The sequence below is a fragment of the Procambarus clarkii genome, chromosome 69 (assembly GCF_040958095.1).
Source record: "Procambarus clarkii isolate CNS0578487 chromosome 69, FALCON_Pclarkii_2.0, whole genome shotgun sequence".
In the NCBI taxonomy this organism is placed as follows: domain Eukaryota; kingdom Metazoa; phylum Arthropoda; class Malacostraca; order Decapoda; family Cambaridae; genus Procambarus; species Procambarus clarkii.
Window position 1 is genome coordinate 27,365,178 of NC_091218.1, and position 27,964 is coordinate 27,393,141.

At 40.0% G+C, this 27,964-nt stretch overlaps 6 protein-coding genes and 1 long non-coding RNA gene across 7 annotated transcripts; 5 read left to right on the top strand and 2 right to left on the bottom strand.

The window, feature by feature from the left end:
* Window positions 1-160: 160 nt before the first annotated feature.
* LOC123772326 (cuticle protein AM1159-like) lies at window positions 161-1,471 on the top strand. The gene is made up of 3 exons (XM_045765417.2): window positions 161-373; window positions 892-1,091; window positions 1,204-1,471. Exons 1-3 carry the CDS (start codon window positions 365-367, stop codon window positions 1,373-1,375), a joined length of 381 nt encoding a protein of 126 aa, XP_045621373.1. The 5' UTR covers window positions 161-364; the 3' UTR covers window positions 1,376-1,471.
* Window positions 1,472-7,483: 6,012 nt separating this feature from the next.
* On the top strand, window positions 7,484-8,861 carry LOC138355779 (cuticle protein AM1159-like). The gene is made up of 3 exons (XM_069311303.1): window positions 7,484-7,500; window positions 8,325-8,524; window positions 8,638-8,861. The coding sequence occupies exons 1-3, from the start codon at window positions 7,492-7,494 to the stop codon at window positions 8,807-8,809; spliced, it is 381 nt and encodes a 126-aa protein (XP_069167404.1). The 5' UTR covers window positions 7,484-7,491; the 3' UTR covers window positions 8,810-8,861.
* A 3,714-nt stretch (window positions 8,862-12,575) lies between these two features.
* LOC123772201 (cuticle protein AM1159-like) lies at window positions 12,576-13,965 on the top strand. The gene is made up of 3 exons (XM_045765265.2): window positions 12,576-12,598; window positions 13,389-13,588; window positions 13,701-13,965. The coding sequence occupies exons 1-3, from the start codon at window positions 12,590-12,592 to the stop codon at window positions 13,870-13,872; spliced, it is 381 nt and encodes a 126-aa protein (XP_045621221.1). The 5' UTR covers window positions 12,576-12,589; the 3' UTR covers window positions 13,873-13,965.
* Window positions 13,966-17,248: 3,283 nt separating this feature from the next.
* On the top strand, window positions 17,249-17,719 carry LOC138355902 (serine-rich 25 kDa antigen protein-like). The gene has a single exon (XM_069311456.1). It carries the CDS (start codon window positions 17,249-17,251, stop codon window positions 17,717-17,719), a length of 471 nt encoding a protein of 156 aa, XP_069167557.1.
* A 295-nt stretch (window positions 17,720-18,014) lies between these two features.
* Window positions 18,015-19,378, bottom strand: LOC138355935 (uncharacterized). The gene is made up of 3 exons (XR_011224071.1): window positions 19,206-19,378; window positions 18,227-18,417; window positions 18,015-18,150 (listed from the first exon to the last, which is right to left on the bottom strand). It is a non-coding gene; the product is annotated as an uncharacterized lncRNA (long non-coding RNA).
* A 1,393-nt stretch (window positions 19,379-20,771) lies between these two features.
* LOC123772203 (cuticle protein AMP1A) lies at window positions 20,772-23,045 on the top strand. Its single transcript, XM_045765266.2, has 3 exons — window positions 20,772-20,792; window positions 21,375-21,571; window positions 22,707-23,045. The coding sequence occupies exons 1-3, from the start codon at window positions 20,784-20,786 to the stop codon at window positions 22,876-22,878; spliced, it is 378 nt and encodes a 125-aa protein (XP_045621222.1). The 5' UTR covers window positions 20,772-20,783; the 3' UTR covers window positions 22,879-23,045.
* Window positions 23,046-24,403: 1,358 nt separating this feature from the next.
* LOC138355903 (ctenidin-1-like) lies at window positions 24,404-24,706 on the bottom strand. Its single transcript, XM_069311457.1, has one exon. It carries the CDS (start codon window positions 24,704-24,706, stop codon window positions 24,404-24,406), a length of 303 nt encoding a protein of 100 aa, XP_069167558.1.
* Between the last annotated feature and the right edge of the window lie 3,258 nt (window positions 24,707-27,964).

Sequence of the window (27,964 nt, forward strand, 5' to 3'; positions counted from 1 at the left end):
ATGAATCGTCAGTGATCACTTATTCATAGTTTGCCACTATTCTACAGCAGAATAATTTGGAATAAAACAGTACCTTAAATGTTTATGTGCAGACTACTAGCATTAATTTGACGGAAAGAATTAGTTTTTTTTTTATAGCACAGCTCCTCCATTTCAGAGAATGAAAAGCAATTGGCTGGCCCTCTGTCTCTTGTCCAGTTGTGTGACAGAGGAAATATGTTAAAAAAAAAAACCGGTTCGAAGCGTGAAGAGGTGAGGTCGAGTTTCCCGCCCTCTCGCCCTTGTGTTCAGTCACTGGTGGCGGTATATATAGCTCGTCCCGGGCAGCTGGGAGGTATCCTCAGCTGGTCCTCACACCGACAACATGAAGCTTGTGAGTACTGGCTCAGACAGAGCAGTAGAGAGCATTGAACTCGCTGCATATATTATACAATCATGCTAATTTATTCTTAGATTTTAGTTTATTTGAACTTAGCATTTAAAAGGTCATGCAAGTATTACTGCAACTAAATCTTACTCGATGACTATACTCATCCGGCAAGTTCAGGGTATTTAAATTGTCTCAGCAGCAAAATATCTGGAATGACTATAGCAGTATAATGTCTCAGAGTTCCCGTGATGAGTCTGCTTTGAAGCACACTTTATAGTATAATTGAGTTTTGAATCTTCTTGGTGAACAACTCGTTATGTTCAATGCTAATTATCAGAAGTGTCGTCGAAATCCGTTTAATTAGAGCACCAAGAAGAGAGGACTTTGTTGCCTAGTACTAGAAACTTTCAACAAAGAAGTAACACTTTTCTTTGACTCATTCAGCCTCAACACTCATCAGCAGTTTCCTTTCTATCACTGACTCAGCCTCCGCACTCATGACCGCCTCTTCCTACACTTAGACACTCCTGATCAGCCTGGTGGTCGTGGCCGCTGCCGCTCCTCAGCAATCAGAAAAAGACGCTGTGATCGTGTTGGACGAGCGAAGTGACTCCGGAGACGGAAACTTCTATTACAACTTTGAAACCAGCAACGGAATAGCCGCCCAGAAGACCGGAACCCCGGGCTCCGAGGGCCAGAGCAACATGCAGGGCTCCTTCAGGTGAGCAACAAATTTTGCATTTAAGAAATAAGCTACTAATTGATATAACTTATTGATTGTAAATATATATAATACAACAAAACTGATGCGATTAACAATATTCATACCACAGGTTCAAACTCCCCGACGGGACCGTCGCTGAGGTCCGCTACGTCGCCGACGAGCTCGGCTACCGCGCCGAGTCTCCACTGATCCCCACGCCCCACCCTCTCCCCGCCCACGCCATCGAGCAGATCCGCGTCGCTGAAGAACAACGCCGCCAGGGCATCACCTTCGATAAATAAACACGAGGACGACCTTCCTGTTGACATACTTTTGTTATTTTTAAAACTAGACTTCCCGAACGTTTTTATAAATGAAAAATAAATATAATATTTGCATTGCTGTATTTGTTTATCCGGTATAGTTTACTTGATTTATTTGACGTTTTTTGTTAATTCATGTTGGTATATCAACAATTACTTCTTGAACACTTAGTTCGTATCAACTCCCCTCAGCCCATAACATCAGCTCCAATACAACTTTCTCAATTGACGAGAGAGGGTTTCCATTGATGAAGTCTGCTGTCCAGGGACACCTGTAGCACAGGTTGCAGCAGCTACAGCTACACCAGTTCTAGTCTCTCTCCCTTTCGCACTCTCGATTGATTGATGAAGATTAAGCCACCCAAAAGGTGGCACGGGCATGAATAGCCCGTAAGTGGTGGCCCTTTTGAGCCATTACCAGTATCAAGAGCTGATACTGGAGATCTGTGGAGGTGCGAATGCACCCTGCATGACGGGAGATGTCTCCTTTGTGAATGTGTTAAGATGAAGATGAAGCCACCCAAGAGGTGGCACGGGCATGAATAGCCTGTAAGTGGTGGCCCTTTTGAGCCATTACCAGTATCAAGAGCTGATACTGGAGATCTGTGGAGGTGCGACTGCACCCTGCGTGACGGGAAATGTCTCCCGTGGCACTCTCAATATCTTTCACTCGCTCTTATACTTCTTTCTCCTTCTTCATCTCTCCCTCCAACTCTATACCTCCCCTCTCTCTCTTTCCTCCCTCCTTCCCCCTCTCTCCCTCCCTCCCTCTCTCTCTTTCTCACACTCACTATCACTCACACTCTCTCTCTCACTCACACTCTCTCACTCATTCTCTCACTCACTCTCTCCCTCCCTCTCTTCTTCCCTCCCCCTACCTCTCTCTCCTCATTATCTCTTAATTTCCACTCTCTTCTCCCCCACTCTCCCTATGCCTTTAACTATTTATAGGTGAATGTTTAGATGGATAGACGGAATACACAAATTGATAGATATTTGGATTGACATATGAGTAGATGAATGGATAAACTGAGAGATATATAAACAGAAAGATAGATGGATATATATATGGATAGATGCATAAATATGTAGCTAGATCGATATATATTTGGTAAATGGATATATATATATATATATATATATATATATATATATATATATATATATATATATATATATATATATATATATATAGATGGATACTTATATGGATATATGGACAGACAGAAAGCTTCTTTCTGCTGATGAAAATGAAATGCAGGATAGAATGATGGATGGATAGAGAAATAGATGGATTGATGGACAGATGAGAGAGACCCCAGGAAATGCCACGTATCCCACCTAAGCCAAAATCAGGGTTTCAAACAATACTGATTTTTGGCCACGATCATCTGACAATTAGCGGTACACACCACCTGACACTTGAGTACATATATACAATCACCTCAAACATTCATATACGCAAATACATACACTCAAACACACACAAGTGCACACTAACGCACACAAACATTAAATAATTGTATTTAAACATTATTAAAACGTCATTTGGCTGAGTGTTAAAAGGTCAAGGATTTGGTTGACCGAAATTAAAGTGTTTTAAGCGATAAATGCTCAAATTTATATACAGTGTTACCTTTCAACAACCAATCAAAAACGATAGATAAACGTTTTGCGTATGCTGGGGGAAGATTATCCCCGGCTACCTCTCCTAGTCTATTATATATATATATATATATATATATATATTGTGACGATAATCTCCTTCAAGAGATTGAGCCTGCTCTTCCCTCCAAAAATACGTCGCAACAAATATATAAAACTACTATGGAAGAAATGTCCAACAACGACAACAACACCAGCAAGGTTTGCCAGAGAGCAAAACGTATGCAGCCAAGAACACCTGCTCAGACTCAAACCGCCAAACTACCTGTCTTGCTGCCGGCTCCTCTGATTGGTCGCCGGTCGGGCTGCAACTGCACTCCACCCCCCCATACTACTTGATGTCTGGGGCCGCCACGACCTCAGTCCTCAGAATATTCCGTGCTTTCTCACAGTTAACACTTCTCCCTGCTAGACGTAAGCTTTGGCATACGTGTACTAAGAGAGGTGATAGCTTAAAGCCAATATTCCAGCACCTCTCATTTTTTGTATATTGCTTTCTTGTTATTTTGTCTTAACGTAACTTTTCATTGTGTCATTTAATTATTCTTATTATTTTGATTGATTGATTTTATTATACGAATTTGTTTGTCCATTTTATTCATGTTTTGTTTATTTAACGTAATTAAAATTTCATTGTTAAAGTTTACTTGTGTTTTGTGTGTCTTCTCCTTACCTTACCACAGACAAAGTTCCAGATTTTCTATTTTTTTTTAATACTATGTGACGAGGCCATACCCCTAACTTTGAACAGCCGAACACCAACGCGTTACCGTCACAATATATATATATATATATATATATATATATATATATATATATATATATATATATATATATATATATATATATATATATACATATATATATATATATATATATATATATGCACATCCTCCTAAAATGACAGTACTTATAGTGACTATTTGATCGAAAGTACCAATAAAGTACCAATATATAATGTTGGACCTAGAGAAAGTTGATTTTTGTATTACTGAGGTTGATCAAATGGGAAACTTTAACAGCAACTTAAAAAAGAAGACCTAACCTATCCTCTCCTAGAAATCCTAAATGTAATACAGGCCATCTTAGCCCTAATTTAGTACATGTGTGCTTTGCTAAGCCCAAGAGTATGTAAGTTTGGATTTAAGCTTGATTTCCTCATGTTTTGTCATTCCTCATTTGAGATGAATCTTGTAAGCTCCAAATTATAATAAGCATAATACCTTATACATTTAGTTTTTGTTTTTTTATGTCAACTTGAATATATATGACATTCGGAGAAATCTTCTTCCAATTAAAGAAAGATGCAAGAGCATTAGAGGGATAAAAGCCCTAAACAAGAAAATCAACATAGAATATGCATTCATAATAAACGAATCATGTCTAAACGGGAATCAACTACCAATATTATATAATTAAATAAAAAAATCATTAAAGAAGAAGTTTGCCATGTCAATCGTCCTACTGTTTTTCTTGAAATTAAAATTCATTGACGTGACAAACATCTTAAATTATAATCCATAAAGTTTCGAATACATCCCATATTTATCATCAGATCTAAAGTATAAAAGTGTTATATTAAAAGCTATCCAGCAAAACCAAGATTTTATACTTAACAAGATTACAAACATACAGAGATTAAAAAAATAAAAAAATAAATCATTATAATGAAGAACAAAACATAACTTACGTAACTTTGTCGAATGAAAATTTGATAATAATTCGAAGCGATACCAAATAATAACTCAAAATTATAAATAATAATGTAAAATATGTAAAAATCTTATACAAATAAAAATTTAAATTTTATAGAACATTTGCACAATGTTATAGAATCTATTTGCACAAATAATAATAATAATAAAACAATATGATACAGTAAAAACCAAAAAGCATTTTACTGAGTATCTCAATTGTGTAGGTAAAAGTATATGACCACTGAAAATGAGCACCAAAGCCTCAATGAAGGGTATACTAAGAAATATATACATAATGAAGTATTCATTTTTTTTTGGTTAGATATATACAAGAGTTGTTACATTCTTGTACAACCACTAGTACACGTAGCGTTTCGGGCAGGTCCCTGGAATACGATCCCCCATGAAGAATCGTTGTTACAACCAAGTACCCATTTTACTGTTGAGTTGAACAGAGGCTTCAGTTAAGGATTTGCACCCAGTAAATCCTCCCCAGCCAGGATACGAACCCATGACAGAGCGCTCGCGGAAAGCCAGGTGAGTGTCTTACCACTACACCACGGAGACTGGAGGTGTAACAAATGTAACAAATTGTGGACTGGTAATGTAACAAATAGAACCGAAACTTTGATGAAATTTACAATTGGACAGCTGGTGCATTATTATTTAGCAGACTCCCCAGCTCCCTGATATACAGAGATTCCATTATTTGCAACTCTGACTGGCCATTCGTGCAAGTGTACAAAATATTAAAATCGGATTCGTGTGAAGAATGATTCTCGATCTGTAAAAATGCTGGCTTAGATAATAGTTACGAGATGTTACTTAGATAGTTACGATACTTACGAGATGGAGAAGGATGGGAAGCTGCCCTTTCTATATGTAACGGTCACGGAAAGGAGCGGAGGCTTCCACACTGCAATATACACTAAGGAAACAAACATAGGCATGTGCCTCAATGCCAATAGTGACTGCCCAAGCAGGTACAAGAGGAGTGTTGTCAACGCTTACGTCGACCGTGCTCTCAGCCACAGCTCTGGATGGAAGCAAGTCGATGAAGAACTCTGTAGGGTAAGGCAGGTCCAAGTCAACAACGGCTTCTCTAACGGTTTTGTTGAAGACATCACAAAATGAAAGGTAAAACGCATGCAACCTCTGAGGAGTCAACTAACACAACACGTGTACCCCCTATTAGACTACTTTACTAGAACTTCTTTTCAACGGCTCATAAAACGGAGGAAAGGGTCCTGAAAGATATTGTTGATAGGAACGTTATCCCTACAGACAAAAATCAGAAAAATCAATTGACGATTTACTATAAAACCAAAAAAACGGCCAACCTACTCATGAAAAACTCTCCAGACACCAAGCAGAACGCTGTGAAGGAAACCAACGTCGTCTTTGCCTTCAGATGCCCCTTGGGGACTGTAAGCCCCAAAGAACTTAGAATACAGGCATGACAACAACGTCACTTTCCAGGCGATTAACAATGCATAAACAACAGGGCTCCATCAAGGAACATATAATCTCTTCCCACAACCAGAATATCACCAAAGAAATCTAACAAACAACACAGAAGTCCTCGATAGATACAGCGACAGTAGGAGGCACGACATCTGCGATGCACTACACATCAAAAAGTCAACACCAGCAATCAACAGCCAATTAATACACAACTATATTCTACCCACTTCAAGACTCCGCACCAATATTGAAGCATTAAGAGGAAGCATCATGGGCCAATAGGCCTTCTGCTATTACTACCATTCTTATGTTTTTATGCCCATTGGTTCGTGTTCTATCATGTATAAATGTCAATCATCTCACCCAAAATTGTTGTACCATATCACCTTACCCAAATGCGAGTATAAGTATGGATGTATTTTGCGTGTTTACAAGTTACAGTTGTGTCTGTAAACTAAAGTCTATGAAAATGTAATAAGTTATTACGAAACGCGTTCAGGCGTCTGACTAGAAATAAAAATGAATTTTGGAGAATTGATTTTTTAATTACCATCGACAGTGAAAAGAGACATAAGAAATGTTGAGAAAATTCGTGTTAGAATTATTAATCTTACCTTTTCGATCATGTTCAACAACATATATATAGGTATGCGAACAAGCCTGAATGGTCCCCAGGACAATATGCAACTGAAAACTTAATATATTCAAAACTGAATATATAGGTATATATATATAAATATATATATATATATACATATATATATATATATATATATATATATATATATATATATATATATATATATATATATATATATATATATATATATATATAAAGTTCTTCTGAAGATGTATTTAATATACGAAAGTACTTAAGGAAATTCCTGTTTCATTTTTCCTCCGTGGCCTGACATTGTCATATATATATATATATATATATATATATATATATATATATATATATATATATATATATATATATATATATATATATATATATATATATATATGTATATATATAGATTATGTAGGAGACATACTTCCTTCATTTCAAAGAACCAAAAGAAACCGGCCACTTGGTTGATCATCTGTCTCTTATTCTGTTGGGTGTCATGTTAAATATGTTTTGACACAGAAATAAAAACCGGTTCAGATCATCACGAGGCGAGGTCGAGTTTTCCGCCCTTGTGTTCAGTCACTGGAGGGGGGTATATATAACTCGTTCCGGGCAGCTGAAAAGTATTCTCAGCTGGTCCTCACACCGACAACATGAAGCTCGTGAGTTCTGGCTCAGACAGAGCAGTAGAGAGCATTGAACTCGCTGCAAACTTTACACAATCATGCGAATTTCTTCTTAGATTTAAGTTTATTTGTACTTAACATTTAAAAAAAGTCGTGCATGTATTAATGCAACTAAACTTTACTCGTGAAAAACTACAATTAACCTGTAAGCTCATGGTCCTTAAATTCACTCAACAAGACAGGAATAACTATTATAATGTAATGACCCTGTGTTCTCGTGATGAGTTTGTTGTGAAACACTTATAATGGAGATTCGTTTTTAACCTTCCTGGATTTTCTCGTTATGTTTAATGTTAATTGTCACAAGTGTTGCCCATATCTTAATAAACTGTCGAGCATTAATCCTAATATTCATAAATGATAATATTCATAGAATGTTTAATGAGAGCGCCAGGTAAAAATATTATCTATACAGAGAGAAAGCACACTAACGTGATACATACAATTAGGAAATCCACAGGAGTGGTGATAAGCAATCGTACCTATGGGCTGGGTGTTTCCAGACGCATGTTCTAGAAGCCTACTCTATGGCATTTACCTTTGTCGTAGGCCATTCATTTGCTCATGTCGTAGGCATATCTTTTGCCCATGTCCTGGCGAAGTCGTCTAGAGGGTGCGTTTTGGTTGTCAGCGCATAGGTTCAAATCCTCATTACGGCTCCGATGGATTTCGTCAAATAATATCAAATTTCTTATACTAGGCACTTTGTTGCCTAGTATTGGAAATATTTAGCAAAGACGTCAGGCTCCTCTTTGACTGATTCAGCTTCAGCACTCATGAACGCCTCTTCCTACATTCAGACACTCCTGATCAGCCTGGTGGTCGTGGCCGCTGCCGCTCCTCAGCAATCAGAAAAAGACGCTGTGATCGTGCTGGACGAGCGAAGTGACTCCGGAGACGGAAACTTCTATTACAACTTTGAAACCAGCAACGGAATAGCCGCCCAGAAGACCGGAACCCCGGGCTCCGAGGGCCAGAGCAACATGCAGGGCTCCTTCAGGTGAGCAACAAATTTTGCATTTAGAAACATTAGACATTAATTGATTAAATATTTATTGACTGTAAATATATAATTCAGCAAAAGTATTATAATTAATAATATTCATACCACAGGTTCAGACTCCCCGACGGGACCGTCGCTGAGGTCGTCTACGTCGCCGACGAGCTCGGCTACCGCGCCGAGTCTCCACTGATCCCCACGCCCCACCCTCTCCCCGCCCACGCCATCGAGCAGATCCGCGTCGCTGAAGAACAACGCCGCAAGGGCATCACATTCGATAAATAAACACAAGGACGACCTATTTCTCGAACTTCCAGCGTGTACTTTAGACACTACACTAACTCGACGTTATCACAATTTTTCAATAAATATAATGTTTATATTTATGTATTTGTTTATCCGTTATGGTTCAAGTGACTGCTCTAGATGTTTACAACATATTAGAACACTAATCAACATAAAACACATAACTTATATTTTGAAATTAACCTCCTAACCCATAAAAAATTGAACCTAATCACAAATTCGGAATGGGGAAACTATTATATTCTGTAAGAAAATCATGCCGGTGAGATATGAGTAGATGAATTGACAGATAGATGGATGGATGGACAGATAGGTGGATTCATGGATGGAGAGATAGTTAAATGAATGGATGGATAAAGAGAATGATAAATAGATGGATAATAAAAATATAGATTCATAGGTGGATAAGTGGGTAGATGCATGGATAGATGAATAAACAGGTGGATAAATAGAAGGTTAAATTGATGGCTATAGATAAACGGACGCATAGATTGGTCGATGGATGGATAGATGAATTGATATATAGATGGTAATATAGATGGATGAAGAGATGGATAGTTGAACAGATTGATAGATGAGAGACAGGCAGATCCAGGCAATGCCGGGTACTCTTCCAGTTTTTTTTATAAGAGAGAGACAGAGACAGACAGATGGGTGGATATATAGATGGATTGCAAGATGAACAGATAGAAAGATTGAAGGACTAATTGATGGAGACTAATAGATTGAAGGCTATATAGATAGAAGAACAGGTAGATGGATAGATAGATGGATGGATAAATAGATAGTTGGAAGGATAAATAGACAGATGGATAGATAGATGAGTAGATGGATAGATAGCCGAGTAGATGGACGAATATATGAATGGATATATGGATAGATAGAATGATTATGGTTAGATATTTGGATTGATGGAAGGAAAAATAGATTTATAGACAAATTGATAGATGTACAGATGCATGGAGAGAGCGATAAACAGATCCATGGATAGATAGATGGATGCATGCACAGATGGATTGACAGAAATAAATATAGGTGGAAAGGTGGGTAAATATATGGATTCAGGGATAGATTAATAGATAAATGGGTAGATAAAAGGATAGATGGATGGATGTAATGATGTATGGATACATGGAGAGATATATGCATAGGAAGATGGATAGCTTGATTGACAGATGCATAGATTGATTAATGGATAGAAGGCTACATATATTAAAAAGCAGATGCATAGAGTGATAGACAGAGTGATGGATAGGATGAAACAATCGGGATGATTGCGGACAGAGTGTATCGAGATCCGGCTTGTACTCCTCTTGACATACCAGAAAACATACTTAGGAAACTACTCCAAGCTTGCACTAAAGAGGCACCCTTCTTGAGCCCAGATGAGCACATGTATAAGCAAGTAGATGGGGTCGCCATGGGTTCTCCCCTAGGTGGCTTTTTTGCGAACTACTACATGGGTACCATTGAGCTGAAGGTCTTAGTTGACATGGACTTGAAACCCGCCATATACTGCAGGTATGTTGACGACATTTTTACGCAGGTATCTGATGCCAGACATCTGCAGGAGCTGAAGGAGGCATTTGAGCGGAATTTTGTGTTGAGTTTCACTCACGAGATGGAGAAGGATAGAAAGCTGCCCTTTCTAGATGTAACAGTCATGGAAAGGAGCGGAGGCTTCCACACTGCAGTTTATACTAAGGAAACAAACATAGGAATGTGCCTCAATGCCAATAGTGACTGCCCAGATAGGTACAAGAGGAGTGTTGTCAACGCTTACGTCGACCGTGCTCTCAGCCACAGCTCTGGATGGAAGCAAGTTGATGAAGAACTCTGTAGGGTAAAGCAGGTCCTAGTCAATAACGACTTCTCTAATAGTTTTGTTGAAGACATCATAAAAAGAAAGGTGAAACGCCATGCAACCTCTGAAGAATCAACTAACACAACACATGTACCCTCTATTAGACTATTTTACAGGAACTTCTCTTTGACGGTTCATAAAACGGAGGAAAGGGTCCTGAAAGATATTGTTGATAGGAACGTTATCCCTACAGACAAAAATAAAAAAATACAATTGACGATTTACTTTAAAACCCCAAAAAAAAACGGTCAATCTACTCATGAAAAACTCTCCAGACATAAAGCAGAACGCCTTGAAGGAAACCAACGTCGTCTATACCATCAAATGCCCACTTGGGGACTGTAAGCCCCAAAGAACTCAGTATATAGACAAGACAACAACGTCTCTTTCCAGGCTACTAACAATGCATAAGCAACAGGGCGCCATCAAGGAACATATAATCTCCTCTCACAATCAGACCATCACCAGAGAAGTCTTAACAAACAACACAGAAATCATCGTTATGTACAGCGATAGCAGGCGGCTCGACATTTGCGAGGCACTACACATCAAAAAGACAACACCAGCAAGCAACAGCCAATTAATGTACAACTATATTCTACCGACTTCAAGACTCCGAACCAATATAGAAGCAGCAAGAGGAAGTATGGGCCAATAGGTCCTCTGCAGTTACTTCCATTCTTATGCTCTCATATCCAATTAATATCCACAGTTTCGTGTTGTCTTGTATTTGTCAAAAGTTTGTTCACCTCATCCAAAACTGTTGCACCATATCACCTCACCCAAATGTGAGTTTAAGTATGACGGATTTGCTGACTCTGTTTAGTGTTTTCAGATTACAGTTGTGTGTGCAAGCTAAAGTCTTTGAAAATGTAATAAGTTATTACGAAACGCGTTCAAGCGTCGCGTCAGACTAAGAAATAAAAATGAATTTCGGAGAACTGATTTTTCAATTACCATCGACAGTAAAAAGAAACATGAGAAATATTGAGAAAATTCGTGTTAGAATTATTAATCTTACTTTTTCGGTCATATTTAACAACATAAATTTAGAAGAAAGACTGCTACCAATATATATATATATATATATATATATATATATATATATATATATATATATATATATATATATATATATATATATATATATATGTCGTACCTAGTAGCCAGAACTCACTTCTATGCCTACTATGCAAGGCCCGATTTGCCTAATAAGCAAAGTTTTCCTGAATTAATATATTTTCTCTAATTTTTTTCTTATGAAATGATAAAGCTACCCATTTCATTACGAATGAGGTGAATTTTTTTTTATTGGAGTTAAAATTAACGTAGATATATGACCGAACATAACCAACCCTACCTAACCTAACCTAACCTATCTTTATAGGTTAGGTTAGGTTAGGTAGCGGAAAAAGTTAGGTTAGGTTAGGTTAGGTAGGTTAGGTAGTCGAAAAACAATTAATTCATGAAAACTTGGCTTATAAGGCAAATCGGGCCTTGCGTAGTAGGCATAGAAGTGAGTTCTGGCTACTAGGTACGACATATATATATATATATATATATATATATATATATATATATATATATATATATATATATATATATATATATATTATATATATATATATATATATATATATATATATATATATATATATATATATATATATATATATATATATGTATATATATACTCGGCTTCTTGGCTAATCAGTTCTTTCCTGACCACTTGTGTGACATGGGATATAAGTTTTGAAACAGACATAAAAACGCGTTCGGATCGTGACCAGGTGAGGTCGCGTTTCCCCGCCCTTGTGTTCAGTCACGGGTGGGGGTATATAAAGGACGTCTCGGGCAGCTGGGAGGTATCCTCAGCTGGACTTCACACCTACAACATGAAGCTTGTGAGTATTACGACACTTAACATACACTAGTTGGTGATAGCAAACACGAGACTGGATACAAGGTTTCATATGGAATATGAATATTCCATATTTCATATGGAATATAAAACTCTTATGCATTCATACTGAGAAATCGACTTCCGGTTAGAAGTAGACTTGAATGTGTCAAAAGAAGACCTCATCAAACAAATGTAATGAGCTACATGTATACATGCCTTGCCAGCATAAGACATTCTCTTATGCATAACAACAAGCCTGTAGTTCAGAATTCATATTAGATTATTTATGTAATATACACCACTCGTGTGGTGTCATTTTTTAGATTGAACACGGGAAGATGTTGGTGAATGTTCAGAACTGTTATATAAGAATTACGATGAAAAGGCCGAGAGAATTAAACGTCGCATTACTAGAAGAGAAAAAACAGGGATGACATGATCCCACATAAATAGATTTTTTATCTTTGAATATAAGAATAAGTGGACAGATGAAAAATAAGTACCCGAATGAACAACGGAAATATGTAAAAAAAATTATTGTTATAATAGTAATGGAAAAAAAAAATACGCTGTTAAGAGAAATTGAGGCGAAAGAGCAAACAAAAACAGAATCTAACAGTCTCGAAATATTGCACACACTTCGTCATAGGGTTTATAACCTGGACTAAAGAGCTATTGCGTAAGAGCTTCCCTTCTATCTTCTTCACAGGGTCGGTACTCAGTACCTTCGCATCTCTACACAGTCTTCTCAGCTTGAGGCATTCTTTATATTTCAGACCTTCTCTTTTCAGACACTCCTGATCAGCCTGGTGGTCGTGGCCGCTGCCGCTCCTCAGCAATCAGAAAAAGACGCTGTGATCGTGCTGGACGAGCGAAGTGACTCCGGAGACGGAAACTTCTATTACAACTTTGAAACCAGCAACGGAATAGCCGCCCAGAAGACCGGAACCCCGGGCTCCGAGGGCCAGAGCAACATGCAGGGCGCCTTCAGGTGAGTAACAAATTTAGGATTTAGAAACATTATATATAATAACTGATTTAATTGTCATTAACTGTATATATATAATTCAACAAAAATTATTGTAACAATATTCATACCTCAGGTTCAGACTCCCTGACGGCACCGTCGCTGAGGTCCGCTATGTCGCCGACGAGCTAGGCTACAGGCCTGAGTCTCCGCTGATCCCTACGCCCCACCCTCTCCCCGCCCACGCCATCGAGCAGATCCGCGTCGCCGAAGAACAACGCCGCCAGGGTATCACCTTCGATAAATAAACACGAAGTTGACCTTCCTGTCTGTACTCCATCACACAAAACACTAGACTCACTCGACGTTATCATAAATGTTCAATAAATATAATGTTTGCATTGCTGTATTTGTTTATCCGGTATGACTAATGCCTTAGACGTTTTCTCCTGCTACATGTTGGTCTATCAACCAACGCTGTCTGAGTTCACATCATACCATCTCTTCCATACGGCCATCTCCAACAACACTGCTCGTTGCATCCTTGCCCCAACGTTTGTCGTACACTTTTGGTCTAGATTCGAATCCTTTTTAATCACACCCATTTCCCCAGCAGTAATTGATTATTTCGTTGCTATCCAAATGGTTGATAGAGTTCCAAGGGAAATTGTTCAATAAATTATATTTATATGCCATTTATTTCACATACAATGGCAGTCAGTCACACAGGATATCAGTGGCGCCAGGTTATCGGCCCTAAGAATTCAAAAGTAACACCTTTTGTTACTTGGCCGGGTGGGGACTCTGTCAGCCGTACCACCTCCCCTCCTCTCTACAAAACTTAGTCTCTGCGAACTTGATGAGTAAACTGTAAAGTTGTCATATATTGTGTGTTTCATTTTATGTGTAGTGTGATTTTCAGGGGCAGTCAGCCATAGTTGCTCTCAATTTCTTGTGTGGTGACTAATTCTGAATTAATGCTGACATTTGAAAATCAAATGAAATGGTTGAATTATGATACCCAATGGGGACAAAATTGTAGTGGTGATCAAGATCTCTGTATTTACGAGACTTGGCTGCTTCCCGGTGATTGACAGCACCGCCTAGCTGTGCAACATTGAAGTCAACATAGGTTTTGGCTAAAGTTGAAACGCAAGTGTAGTCCCTCACCAACTGTCTACCATTCTTCCAGGGGTTCATCGTGATCCCATCTGGGCGACCGACAGGCTCATCAGAATTGCGGGGTATTGGGTAACGATGTTATCTCTCTCTCTACTGGACAACCGGCTGTGGTAAGGCTCCTCTTAATAATGTCATTGCTCCCAGATCTAGACAATCATGGGGCAATATACATAGGAGATTTTAATTCTAGACATATTACGCTGGGAGACAGTACTAACAATGATAATGGATGCAAATTTATCAAATATGCTTATGACAACAGATTAACAGTGTATATTACGGATACCCAAAGTCATTTATTAGGAGGCAGACGTGATTATGTAATAGGTAACATCTTTTACCCATTACAAAGGAATAGCTGTAATTATGCAAGATAAACCTTGTGCAAGGCAATATGGAATGGAGATATATGACCGAACCTAACCTACCCAACCTAACCTATCTTAACCTAACTTAAACTAACATAACTAAATCAATAATTTATGTTCTTAACATAATATACTAAAAATATTTAAAATAAACGAACTGGAAACATTTGATTGAAAATTAAAAAAATCACTCGACCTATTAGGCAAATTGGGCCTTGCATAGTAGGCCGAGAAGTGCGTTCTGGCTACTAGGCACGACACACACACACACATATATATATACACAGACACACACATATATATATTTATATATATGTGTGTGTGTGTTTCTACTTTTCTCTGTCTCTATCCTGTCTCAAATTCCCTCTCTTCTACCACCTCACCTCTCTCACTTTCGTCACTTTCCTCGTGGACTTGTCTGCTTCATCTTCGGGGTACAGATAGCATCTGTCTGACCTCAAGCTCGTAAAGGAAGAGATACGCTCGTTAGCCGGGAAATGCTTTCCTTACACAACAAAGAGTAATATTTGTCGTTCTATTTTGATCTGGCTTCTCTCGCGTTAACTTGCATTCGAAGAGAGGTTATTCTAATTGAACAAATGCTTTTATCAATCCCTTCCTACGTGTCTGTTTCTCTCCCTCTCTTTCTCAATCTCTGTCTCTATCTGTTTCTTTCTTCCCCCCCCCTTCTCTCTCTCTCTCTCTCTCTCTCTCTCTCTCTCTCTCTCTCTCTCTCTCTCTCTCTCTCTCTCTCTCTCTCTCTCTCTCTCTCTCTCTCTCTCTCTCTCTCTCTCTCTCTCTCTCTCTCTCTCTCTCTCTCTCTCTCTCTCTCTCTCTCTCTCTCTCTCTCTCTCTTTCTCAGCTCTCTTTCTGCTTTTTAACTATTTTCCAAGTTTTCTTCAAGACTACACAGATAAAGATATTTCAAGTGTAAGTTGTAGAATCCAAGGTAGTTTCTTCCTTCAGTTCATGTTAGTCTTCCATTATCGAGTGTTTCTCTGAGGTTCTTCTGCTGGTGTATTCTTTATCGGAATTATGATATGGTAATTTTTAGGTACTGAGGCATGCTAATCCCATCTGTGAGATAGTGTATACTGTGATGAAGGAGCCATCTGTGAGACAGTTTAAACTGTGATGAAGGAGCCATCTGTAGTCTAGGGCACATTGTGGTGCTAGAGCCATCTGTGGGCCAGGGTACATTATGGTGCTGGAGCCATCTGTGGGCCAGGGTACATTGTGGTGCTAGAGCCATCTGTGGGCCAGGGTACATTGTGATGTTGAAGCCATCTGTGGGCCGGGGTACATTGTGATACTGGAGCCATCTGTGCAGTATTATTTGAGTCTGTTGAAAACCAATTTGTTGTGAGAATACTGCTGAACTGATAATGCTTTTTAATAAAGTTTCTCCAATGTCAAGCTGATGGATGCTGTGCGACGGGGTTTGTCTATTCAACAGTTTTCCGGATGTCCACGACGTTGGGCCAGAGAAAGAACCTCGGGAACATCAGCTTAATGGTCGCTTCTGAAACAAAATTTGATCCACAGACTTAAGCTTCATGCCTTTCGTCATCACGGTGATCTAGTGGGGGGGGGAGGGGGGATCATGCAGTCTAGTCGTGAGCATCGTTTAAGCTTTCTCTGCTGCGTTTGATCCCTGCCGCTTCCTTCTCTACGTAGATGTTGCAACCGCCTACCACTGGTTACTATTTTAATTTTTACCAGAGTAAATGTTACAGCAATCTGAATCAGGCAGATGTTGGCATCTTCCTCTGGTAGATGTTCCAACAGTTTGCCATAGGAAGATGTTGCTACCCTCTACCCCAGGAAGATGTTGTCACTGTCTACCCCAGGAAGATGTTGCCACTGTCTACCCCAGGAAGATGTTGCCACTGTCTACCCCAGGAAGATGTTGTCACTGTCTACCCCAGGAAGATGTTGTCACTGTCTACCCCAGGAAGATGTTGCCACCATCCTTCCAGGGAAGATGTTGGCACGGCATGCACCAGGAAAACATTGCCTCCGTGTACCCCATGAACATGTTGCCACTGTCAGCCACAGGCAGAGGTTGCAATAGAGTACATCGGGCAGATGTTACCAAACTTTTAGGATAGATGCAACCTTAGAGGCAGAGGGAATGTCCTACCTGCTCCCTGATGGTTCCATCAAAGTGCCAACTGATGGTTCCAGCGACCACCACCTGGATGGTACCAGCAACCTCCACCCGGATGGTTCCAGCAACTACCACCCGGATGGTTCCAGCGACCACCACCCGGATGGTTCCAGCAACCTCCAATCGGATGATTCCAGCAACCTCCACCCGGATGGTTCCAGCGACCCCCCACCCGGATGGTTCCAGCAACCTCCAACCGGATGGTTCCAGCGACCAGCACCCGGATGGTTCCAGCAACCTCCACCCGGATGGTTCCAGCGACCTACCACCCGGATGGTTCCAGCGACCATCCAACCGGATGGTTCCAGCGACCACCACCCGGATGGTTCCAGCGACCACCACCCGGATGGTTCCAGCAACCTCCACCCGGATGGTTCCAGCAACCTCCAACCGGATGGTTCCAGCAACCTCTCCTCGGATAGTTCCATTATATGAAATATTTAAATTACCTTTAAAAATCCTTGTTGTGCTTTTGTAAGTAATATTTCCTTGATGCCAATATTTTATATCAGGACTATTAAAACAATATTCCTTGTTATCGTCCTGGAGACTGCCAAACATTTATTGCATTCTAATTAAATAATATGAGGAAGTATTTTTCTCCCAAGTAAGAAAAACTGTGTACCGTAGGTGTTTGTGGGCATGAGATGAGCCCGAAGCTATGCTCGCCAGTCAGCGCACTCTATACAGGACTGCGAATGACAGCGGTGTTCTTGCTGGGACGGTCTTCGACGACGATAGCCCGAAAGGCAAAATCGAGGGCGGAGAGCGGGCGGGGTGTTGGGATGAGGGAAATCTTCGGCTGGTAGCCGTTCTCGTCGGCGATGTAGCGGACCTCGGCGATGGTACCGTCGGGGAGAGTGAACCTGGGGAAGGAATCTTGTTTATTACTAGAAATGTTCAATAGTTAAGTGCTCTTAACTATTGAGATGTGATAATCACCTGAAGGAGCCATGCATGTTGCTCTGGCCCTCGACGCCCGGGGTGCCAGTCTTTTGGACGGAGATTCCGTTGCTGGTTTCATATTTGTAAAAAAAGTGTCCCTCTCCAAGGTTAGTTCTTTCGTCCACCAGAGGGTAGGCGTCTTTCTCTGGGGCGGCGGCGGCCACAGCGATCAGGCAGAGGAGGAGTGCCTGAAGGAGAAAGATGGAACACTGGAGCATGCTGAAGTTGAGTCAGTATGAATCTGATGGGTGATGATGCTCAGTTAGTGTTAGAAGGGCAACTGGTTATTTCTGAGGCTGTCTGAGCGAGAGAAGGGAAGTTGTTGAGACCGAGAAAGAGAAAGGTGACTAGAGAGAGTGCCAAGGCCAAAAGCCACACCCACTGCAGGAAGACGTCAACCCTTGAACTCTCCTTGTATTAAATGTGTAGCTTACCCATTTTTTTTCTTCATTTTAAGCAAATTTGTTCTTATATTTAATCAGGCAGCCATTTTTGTTAGACAGTTAATCTGGTTTTCTCACAATACTCCTTAAGATGTCGCGGACGAGCGTCGTAGATTGTCAAAAACATTTGAATTACAGGTCAGTTTAATGGACCCTGAAATAACTGGTTTCACACTGGTTTGTAATACAAAGAATAATTACCTTAAGCAGAGAAACTTCGTGTTTTGATAGGACCATGAACAATAAAATTTTAATCGATAAATTTATATTTCGTTCATGATGGGAAATTTTATTTGAAGATTTAAATTTGAAGATTTCTTCAATAACAAATTGTAAAAGCACCTATAACAGAAACATAATTGAATCTGCTTTGATACAGATCACCAAAGAAAGTAATTTGAATATTAGCAGTGGTCTATATAACTTAGATCCATTTCTAATAGATCAGCTAAAGGGCGATTTAAGTAGGATCATTGAAAAACATTTGTCTCACTAATTTATTGTATATATTTACCTCTTTATGTTATAATTACCTATGTATTATGCTTGTATGTCTGCTGTATCAGATGGGCCATTGGGCTACATCGGATGGGCCAATTGGGTGCATCTGATGGGCCAATGGGCCGTCTGCGTTGTCCAAGTATTGTACCTCACCTTACTTCACCACTCTCTCCTGCCTATTTATACCCATCACTCGATCTGTAAAATGACCTTCTGAAGATGTATTTAATATACGAAAGTCCTTAAGGAAATTCCTGTTTCATTTTTCCTCCGTGGTCTGACATTGTCATATATATATATATATATATATATATATATATATATATATATATATATATATATATATATATATATATATATATATATATATATATATATATATATATATATATATATATATATATATATATATATATATATATATATATATCGTCTCTCAATATATATGTATATTGAGAAACGTAGAGACATATATACTCAGGGATATATATTTAGAGAGAGAGAGAGAGAGAGAGAGAGAGAGAGAGAGAGAGAGAGAGAGAGAGAGAGAGAGAGAGAGAGAGAGAGAGAGAGAGAGAGAGAGAGAGAGAGAGAGAGAGAGAGAGAGAGAGATGGATAAGGAATGGAAATTCAATTTTGTATTCCTATTTTATCTGTTATGATGTTAAACATACGAATATTGTTCTCAACATATACTGAAGCCCCTTTCCAAGAGCCGTCAGTGTCATCTAGACCAATGGTAACACTGACAGTGTACTCTCAATAAATTTGACGCATCAGAATATCTAAGTACCTCATTATATTTGGCCATAAGTTATGATTTGAAGGGGAGCTTAGCGATTAATTATAGCTCATCGCCATGTATCAGTTGTCCGTCTTTGCAACATTGACAATTATGACGAGGAGAAAACTGGAGAACCTGTTCTTATATATCCGAGAAGTAAACTTCTTGGAGTGTGATATCAATGAAATCTGGGTAAGTGACGCCTGTAGAAGCCTCAGATGTTTCAGTATCTTGTGAAAAAGATATATTTTATAGACGCGTTCAACTAAACTCGACCACTCATTGCCTTCCATCATCCTCCACCTATCTTCCACACACCTTCCCATTTTCCATACCACTCCCTATCTTCCATACCGCTCCCCATCTTCCATACCACTCCCTATCTTCCATACCGCTCCCCGTCTTCCATACCACTCCCTTTCTTCCATACCGCTCCTTATCTTCCATACCCCTCCCTATCTTCCATACCATTCACTCCCTCTCTATTTTCCACACCTCTCCCTATCTTCCACACGCTTCCGTATCTTCCCCACCCTTCCCTGTCTTCCATATTCTCACCTTATCTCCCCCCCCCCTTTCCCCATCTTACCACCTTGATCAGTCCACCATAAGAACAAACAACCCCTTCCCCTCCCACAGAAAGTGCGTGGTCTCTCATTTTTCCTTTCTCTTTTCCTCCCCATCCCCCAACCTTTTAACCCCCCTTCCTCCCTTACATAAGTTCCCTTCACTGACAGTCTAAACAACCTGTCCTGCCGACCACTGTATATAAAGCTCGTCTCGGCCACTTGACCAGCATCTTCCACCTGATCTTCACACCGTCAACATGAAGCTGGTGAGTACACTCGGCTCTTGTTACCTACTTCATATTTCTTACTAGAGCGAGTTCTTACTGTTGGTAAATGTTCCAAAAGCAGTATTTGTATTGCTATTATTTTGATAACTTGATGTTATCATTTGTATTATGGTGGAGTCAGTAGTATTTCTGCCTGAAAAACTGTGCAATGAAACTCGAGATTGCTGGTTGAGATGCGCGTCAAGGAGATATTTTGTTGAGATGCTTCTTCAGGAAACTTGGCGCGTCCTGCAAAAATGTTCCGCCTCACTGACCTAACTGGCGTGTAGCAAGGAGGAGAGCAGCCCAGTCAATGTATCAGTCATTCAGTTCATTAACTATTTAGTCGAAATATCAAATAGCCAATCAACTTGTCAAAATTTGAATGAATTCTAAAGAAGACGGCGTCATCTCTTCATCTTCTAGTGTGTGGTTTGATCAACATTCTTCAGCCACGTTATTGTGACTTCATCATCTGCGCTAATCATTCACATGTTAATATATTAACTTCCAAATCAATAGCGAATCAACCCATTAGTCATTAAGAAAACCGATCTAACATTCCTTCCTCTGTGACCATAGGTACTGCTCGCCCTCCTGGTCGCCCTGGCCGCCGCCGCCCCCCGCCCTGAAAAGGACGCCGTGACCCTAGTCGATGACCGCAGTGACAGTGGTGACGGCAACTTCCAGTACAACTTTGAAACTAGCAATGGGATAATCGAGGAGCGAACTGGTACCCCGGGTTCAAAGGGCCAGAGCAACATGCAAGGTTCCATCAGGTGAGATAAGAGAAACTAACATTGCTGTAGTCTAGTGGTGTTGCTTCTTAAACTCATTTTTCTTTCGCTGATTTAAATAGCTTTATTTTTTTAATACCTGTTTATTTTCCCTCCCCCTCTTTACGGGACGGTGTGTGTGCGTTTGTGTGTGTACTCACTTAGTTGTATTCACCTAGTTATGCTTGTGGGGGTTGACCTCTGGCTTTTTGGTCCCGCCTCTCAACTGTCAGTCAATTGGTGTACATGTCCCTGAGCATATTGGGCTCTATCATATCTACATTTAAAACTGTGTATGTAGTCAGCCTCCACCACATGAACTTCCTAGTGCATTCCACTTGTCAACTATTCTGATACTTAAAAAAATTCTTTCTAATGTCTCTATGGCTCATTTGGACACTCGATTTTCACTTGTGTTTCCTAGTGCGTGTGCCCTTTGTGTTAAATAATCTATCTTTATCTACCCTATCAATTCCCTTGAGAATCTTGTATGTGGTGATCATGTCCCAACGAACTCTTCTGTCTTCCAGCAACGGGATATTTAATTTCCGTAGTCTCTCCTCGTAGCTCATGCCCCTCAGTTCGGGGGCATGAGCCACACACACACATATGGTCCAAAAGATGGACCATATATGTGTGTGTGTGTGTGTGTGTGTGTGTGTGTGTGTGTGTGTGTGTGTTTTCTCTGTTGGTAAGTCTGTGTGTCAATCTCTGTGTCTGTCTGTATATCTATTTGTGTGTGTTTATCTCTATGTCAATCTCTGTGTTTATATCTATGTATGTCTGTATGATTATCTCTGTATACCAAATACTTCTTGTCTATCAATAAGTTTATCTGTGTGTGTCTGTATGTTTTATCTCTGTGACTCTGTGTAATTATTATCATCTATGTATCTACCTATACTTACCTCTGTGCGCCTGCGAATATATTTTCCAATGTGAGTATAGATGTGTTGACCTTTTTAGGTCTTTAAAAATGCATACCTGTGTATGTCTATATGATTGAATAGAACTGTATGTATGCATATATACCTCTATGTCTGTTCACATTTCTACTAGTACTGCATGTCTGTGAATGTCAGTGTTAAGTGTGTTCGTGTAATACACGATAACTTTTAATTTCGTGTCTTTTGAACAGCTTCACCTTCCCCGACGGCACGCCAGCTTTGATCGTCTACCAGGCTGATGAGAACGGCTTCCAGCCACAGTCTGACTTGATCCCGACGCCCCACCCGCTACCCGCCCACGTCCACGAGCTCATCCGCATTGCTGAGGAGCAGCGCGCTCAGGGCATCGTCTTCGAGAAATAGGTCCGACGATGACCCGCAGCTTGACCCATAATTCTATGTTACTGACGTTCCTATATACATAAAAAACTTGTCCATAATTCTGAGACGCCCACTCAGCGTGTCAGGACTATGGGGATAGTCTGTTGTTATTTAACATATCGAGAATAAATATAGTTTTTATAAATGTTTTTTTGGCGTTTAATTACCTTTTAGCCGATGTTTTTTGATTAGTATGGCATGCAGATTGGTGCCAGGTGTGCTATCCTGATGGAACTCCAGCTACCTCTGCCCATGCCCTGCCCTACCTCATTACCCATTCAATCCCTTCCTCTCCGCTCCCTACCTCCTTACACGCTTCTTCAATCTATCCTTTCACCCCGTTCCTGGTCTGTTCCCCTTCTACTTCCTTTCACTCCTACTACCCCTTACTCCCCTCCCCCATTCCAGCCCCCTGAGCCTCACTGAGGCACCCCTCCTCCCCCTTCCATGATGTTCCTCTCTCTCTCACCCTCGCCAGATGACCCTTTGTTTTTCTCCTCAATGTTTTCCATTCACTTTTTCTACTACTTTTGTATCTCTGCGTCAACTCACTGCTACGGTTTCTTTTATATTATGTTGCAGAGGAGTTGATTGACATGTCAATTTCGGTAACGCATGTTTTGCTATTCATTTTCATCTTTCGTCTTAAATTTGATTCCTACCTTAAGAGTTTTCATTGAAGTTAAAAATCAGGAATAAATGAATGACTTCTTTCGAAACTGAATATTGTGATATACTTATATATTAGGTCTATCTGCTGTTTTTTGTTGAACAATCCTCTTCCGCACATCTAAATGAACCCAACCACATCTTCTCAACTTCCTAAACAAACCGGTATATCTTCATTCCTCCTCCTCCCCTCCCCCCCTCTCCTTATTCAAACCTGTGACTTTATGCCTCCATCCTTCCTTACGCAAACCCGTGTATTAGCACACCTCCCTCCCCTATGCAAATCGGCGTCTCTTCATACCTCTCTCTCACACATACATAAACAGATGCTACATCATCCGGGTATTAGTATTCTCTTCTGGCGTATATATCCGCCATCCAGTAGTGCACGAGGCCTGCCATTCATTTCCTTACATTCTTAAACATCCTACAAGCCCTTCCTTGGACAGCATTTTCCCTCAATCTATCCATTCACTCTCCTCTACAACCACACTCCTCCGCTCCCCCACTCCATCACATGCTCACGCATCCCTTCCCTCTTACTCCGCCACCTCGCCTGATAGCTGAGTGGACAGCGCTTCGGATTCATAATCCTGAGGTTCCGGGTTCGATCCCCGGTGTAGGCGGAAACCAATGGGGTAGATTTTCTTTCACCCTGATGCTCCTGTTATCTAGCAGTAAATAGGTCCTTTGAGTTAGACAGCTGGTACGGGCTGCATCCTAGGAGTATATAACAAAAAGGAGGCCTAGTCGAGGACCGAGCCGCAGGGACGCTTAGCCCCGAAATCATCTCAAGATATCTACCTTATCATACTCCTCTCTTCTACACCTTTCCATTTTAAACGTCCCCACCTCCACCCCTTCCTTCAAGATCTCCACCTCCACCCCATCCTCCAACATCACCTCCATCCCATCCTTCAATATCTCCACCTTCATCCCATCCTCCAAGCTCCACCTCCACCCCACCCTCCAAGATCTCCACCTCCACCCTACCCTCCAAGATCACCACCCCCATCCTCCAAGATCTCCACCTCCATCCCATCCTCCAAGCTCCATCTCCTTCCCATCCTCCAAGACCTTCATCTCCACCGATCTCCACTTCATCCTCCAAGATCTCCACCTCCACACCATCCTCCAACATATCCACCTCCAACCTCCACCCCCTCCTCCACTCTACACCCCCTCCAACATCTAATTGCCGTGTTTTCCTATGACGTCATTATAAAAGTGGCTGAAACTCTGACAGCGTTCTCAGCATCTGGTCCTCAGGAGCTGCCACTGGGCGGCACCTCAGGTTCTCTCCAAAGCCATGGGTGTCATCAAGGTCTCTCCCTAAAACCTCTCCAAAAGTGATGCAATCTCCTACAAGCCACCAATCATTGATCTAGTAAAAGCCATCTTAGGGAAGAAAGTCGCTTACTTGAAGAAACTGTTGAACAGCATTGTAGACAGCGATGCTCACGGACCACAATTAGTCACTCGTCTATTGTGGTCGTACATGCCACAGTAAGACCATAATAGATGCGTGACACATTCTGATAATTGTTTGCCAGTAAAAACTCCTCGACCTTTCACTGGACGACTTTCATTTTTTAACAAACTCCTCTGCCAGTCAAAAATCCTTCCAGAGGATCGGGTATCCGTGAAAGGTACACATCCCAGCCCTCACTGTGAGCTCCAGTCAGTGGGATGGTCTTGCAACCCTTGAACCAAGACCTCTATCGTCACAGTTTGAAAGGAATCTAACTGGAATCAACTCTATAGCTGAGAAAGGGATTGAAGCTATGCTTTTTTTAGACTAAACATCTAAAATAGGAGATCGCCTGCCTCACTGCCGTGAGAGCCTCACACTTTAATGACTTTATAATTTGTATACATATCAGCAATTGGAGTTACATCTTGGCAACAAATTTTCTCTGTTGCAATAATGTCTGCCTCACTGCCCCTATCCCACTGCGTAAAAGTGTATTTGAAGCTGGGAAATAATCGAGCAATTCACCTTGCTTGGCTTGAACAATGGAGATTGCAAGGAAAGGCATCCGATACGTTCGGATGCCTTTCCGAACAATGGAGAGTGCTCCTGGTAGTATGGGCTCGAGCTACTTCTGGGGTGTGAATTTTCAGTTGCATATATGCCTGACGACCATTCAGGCTTATTTGCATTTGTGTTCCTCACGTGTGCCCCCCAAAATGAGGTGATTTGATAAAATACTAAGCCCACGATTACCATCAGAGAGCCGGCGGGATGATGATGAATTAGCCTCGGCTACCATCATCTTTTTTCCGGTCGTGATGGTCGAGTGGTTAAGGTGTCCTGTACACCAGTTGCAGAGTGCTCCTGGAAGTATGGTTTCGAGTCACTTATGAGGTGTGAGTTTTCAGTTATATATATATATATATATATATATATATATATATATATATATATATATATATATATATATATATATATATATATATATATATATATACATCTGGTGCATCTGCGGAATCTGGTGCATCTGCGCATCCGCAGGTGCATCTGCGGAACTGCGATGGCAGACCAATATGGTCGTCATGGTCTGGTATGTCGTAAATCACAGGGTAAAATCGCAAGACATGAAGAAGTCAACGACATCATCAAGAGGAGCCTCGCCACAGCCCGCTGCCCGGCACAAAGAGAACCACACTTATCCAGACCTAACGACCCTCAGAAGCGCCCTGATGGGGTCACCTTGCTACCTTGGAAGGATGGTAAGCAAGTGGTATGGGACTACACGTGCGCTGCCACACTGGCCAGTACCTACCTCCACTACAGCACACGTGAAAGCGGTGGTGCTGCTTCTTTCAGGGAATCGCAGAAAATTATTAAATACAGAGGTCTAGCACACTGCTACAGCTTTGTTCCGATCGGCTCGGAGACCCTCGGTTCGTGGGGAAAATGTGCATTGAAGTTCCTGAAGGAATTGGGGGACAAATTGATCAGCGCTACAAAAGACCAGAGAGCAAAAAGTTTCTTGTTCCAGCGCCTCAGTGTTGCGATTCAGAGGGGAAATGCCTGTTGCGTCTTGGGCACTAGTCCAACTTCAGAGGAATTCGAAGAAGTGTTTGACTTGCAACAATGATCGAACCCGTCTGTGACATTCATCAATGTTTCCCATTGTTGTGTTTTTCAAGAGATCCATAACCTTTAAGCACCTTTTTGCATTATTATTTTTGTATCAACCCATGTATATCTTGTAACCATCAAATGCATAATAAAGCACAAAAAATAAAAAAGGAAGGGGGTGGTAGGAGAAAAGCACACAGAAACTGTATTGGAGGGGATCTAAACATTCCCTCTAATGCGTTATGCGTGGTTTCCTCCGAGGCTATGGGTCCCCCTTCTTCCAGCTAGAGGTGGTACTCCCTTCCATATTTATATATATATATATATATATATATATATATATATATATATATATATATATATATATATATATATATATATATATTATTATAAGAATTATATAAGAATTATTAATCTTACTTTTTCGGTCATATTTAATAATATATATATATATATATATATATATATATATATATATATATATATATATATATATATATATATATATATATACATATATATATATATATATATATATATATATATATATATATATATATATATATTTATATATATATATATATATATATATATATATATATATATGTATATATATATGTATATATATATATTATATATATATATATATATATAAATATAAATATAAATATATATATATATATATATATATATAAATATATATATATAAATATATATATATATATATATATATATATATATATATATATATATATATATATATATATATATATATATATTAAAAATTAAATTGACTTTATAAATTAAATATGAAATTAAATATGACTTTAGCTTACACATACACAACTGAATAGAACTTACACGTCTTCGATTTGTTTATATCTACATTTGAGTGAGGTGGATGGGGTGAGGTGGTACTAATAGGGTATTAAATTCCTAAACACAAGACAGAACACGAAACAATGAGTATTGAATGGAAGTGATTTGTAGAAAGCCTATTGGTCCATATTTCTTGATGCTTCTATATTGGAGCGGAGTCTTGAGGTGGGTAGAATATAGTTGTGCATTAATTGGCTGTTGATTGCTGGTGTTGACTTCTTGATGTGTAGAGCCTCGCAGACGTCAAGCCGCCTGCTATTGCTGTATCTGTCGATGATTTCTGTGTTGTTTACTAGGATTTCTCTGGCGATGGTTTGGTTGTGGGAAGAGATTATATGTTCCTTAATGGAGCCCTGTTGCTTATGCATCGTTAAACGCCTAGAAAGAGATGTTGTTGTCTTGCCTATATACTGTTTTTTTTGGAGCTTACAG

Bases quoted from the DNA above. Each gene is read 5' to 3' on its own strand.
- LOC123772326 (XM_045765417.2), top strand. The intron at 1,092-1,203 runs GTGAGCAACAAA...TTCATACCACAG, and splicing joins AACATGCAGGGCTCCTTCAG to GTTCAAACTCCCCGACGGGA.
- LOC138355779 (XM_069311303.1), top strand. The intron at 8,525-8,637 runs GTGAGCAACAAA...TTCATACCACAG, and splicing joins AACATGCAGGGCTCCTTCAG to GTTCAGACTCCCCGACGGGA.
- LOC123772203 (XM_045765266.2), top strand. The intron at 21,572-22,706 runs GTGAGATAAGAG...TCTTTTGAACAG, and splicing joins AACATGCAAGGTTCCATCAG to CTTCACCTTCCCCGACGGCA.
- LOC123772201 (XM_045765265.2), top strand. The intron at 13,589-13,700 runs GTGAGTAACAAA...TTCATACCTCAG, and splicing joins AACATGCAGGGCGCCTTCAG to GTTCAGACTCCCTGACGGCA.
- LOC138355902 (XM_069311456.1), top strand. From the start codon at position 17,249: ATGTCCTACCTGCTCCCTGATGGTTCCATCAAAGTGCCAACTGATGGT.
- LOC138355903 (XM_069311457.1), bottom strand. From the start codon at position 24,706: ATGTTGGAGGATGGTGTGGAGGTGGAGATCTTGGAGGATGAAGTGGAG.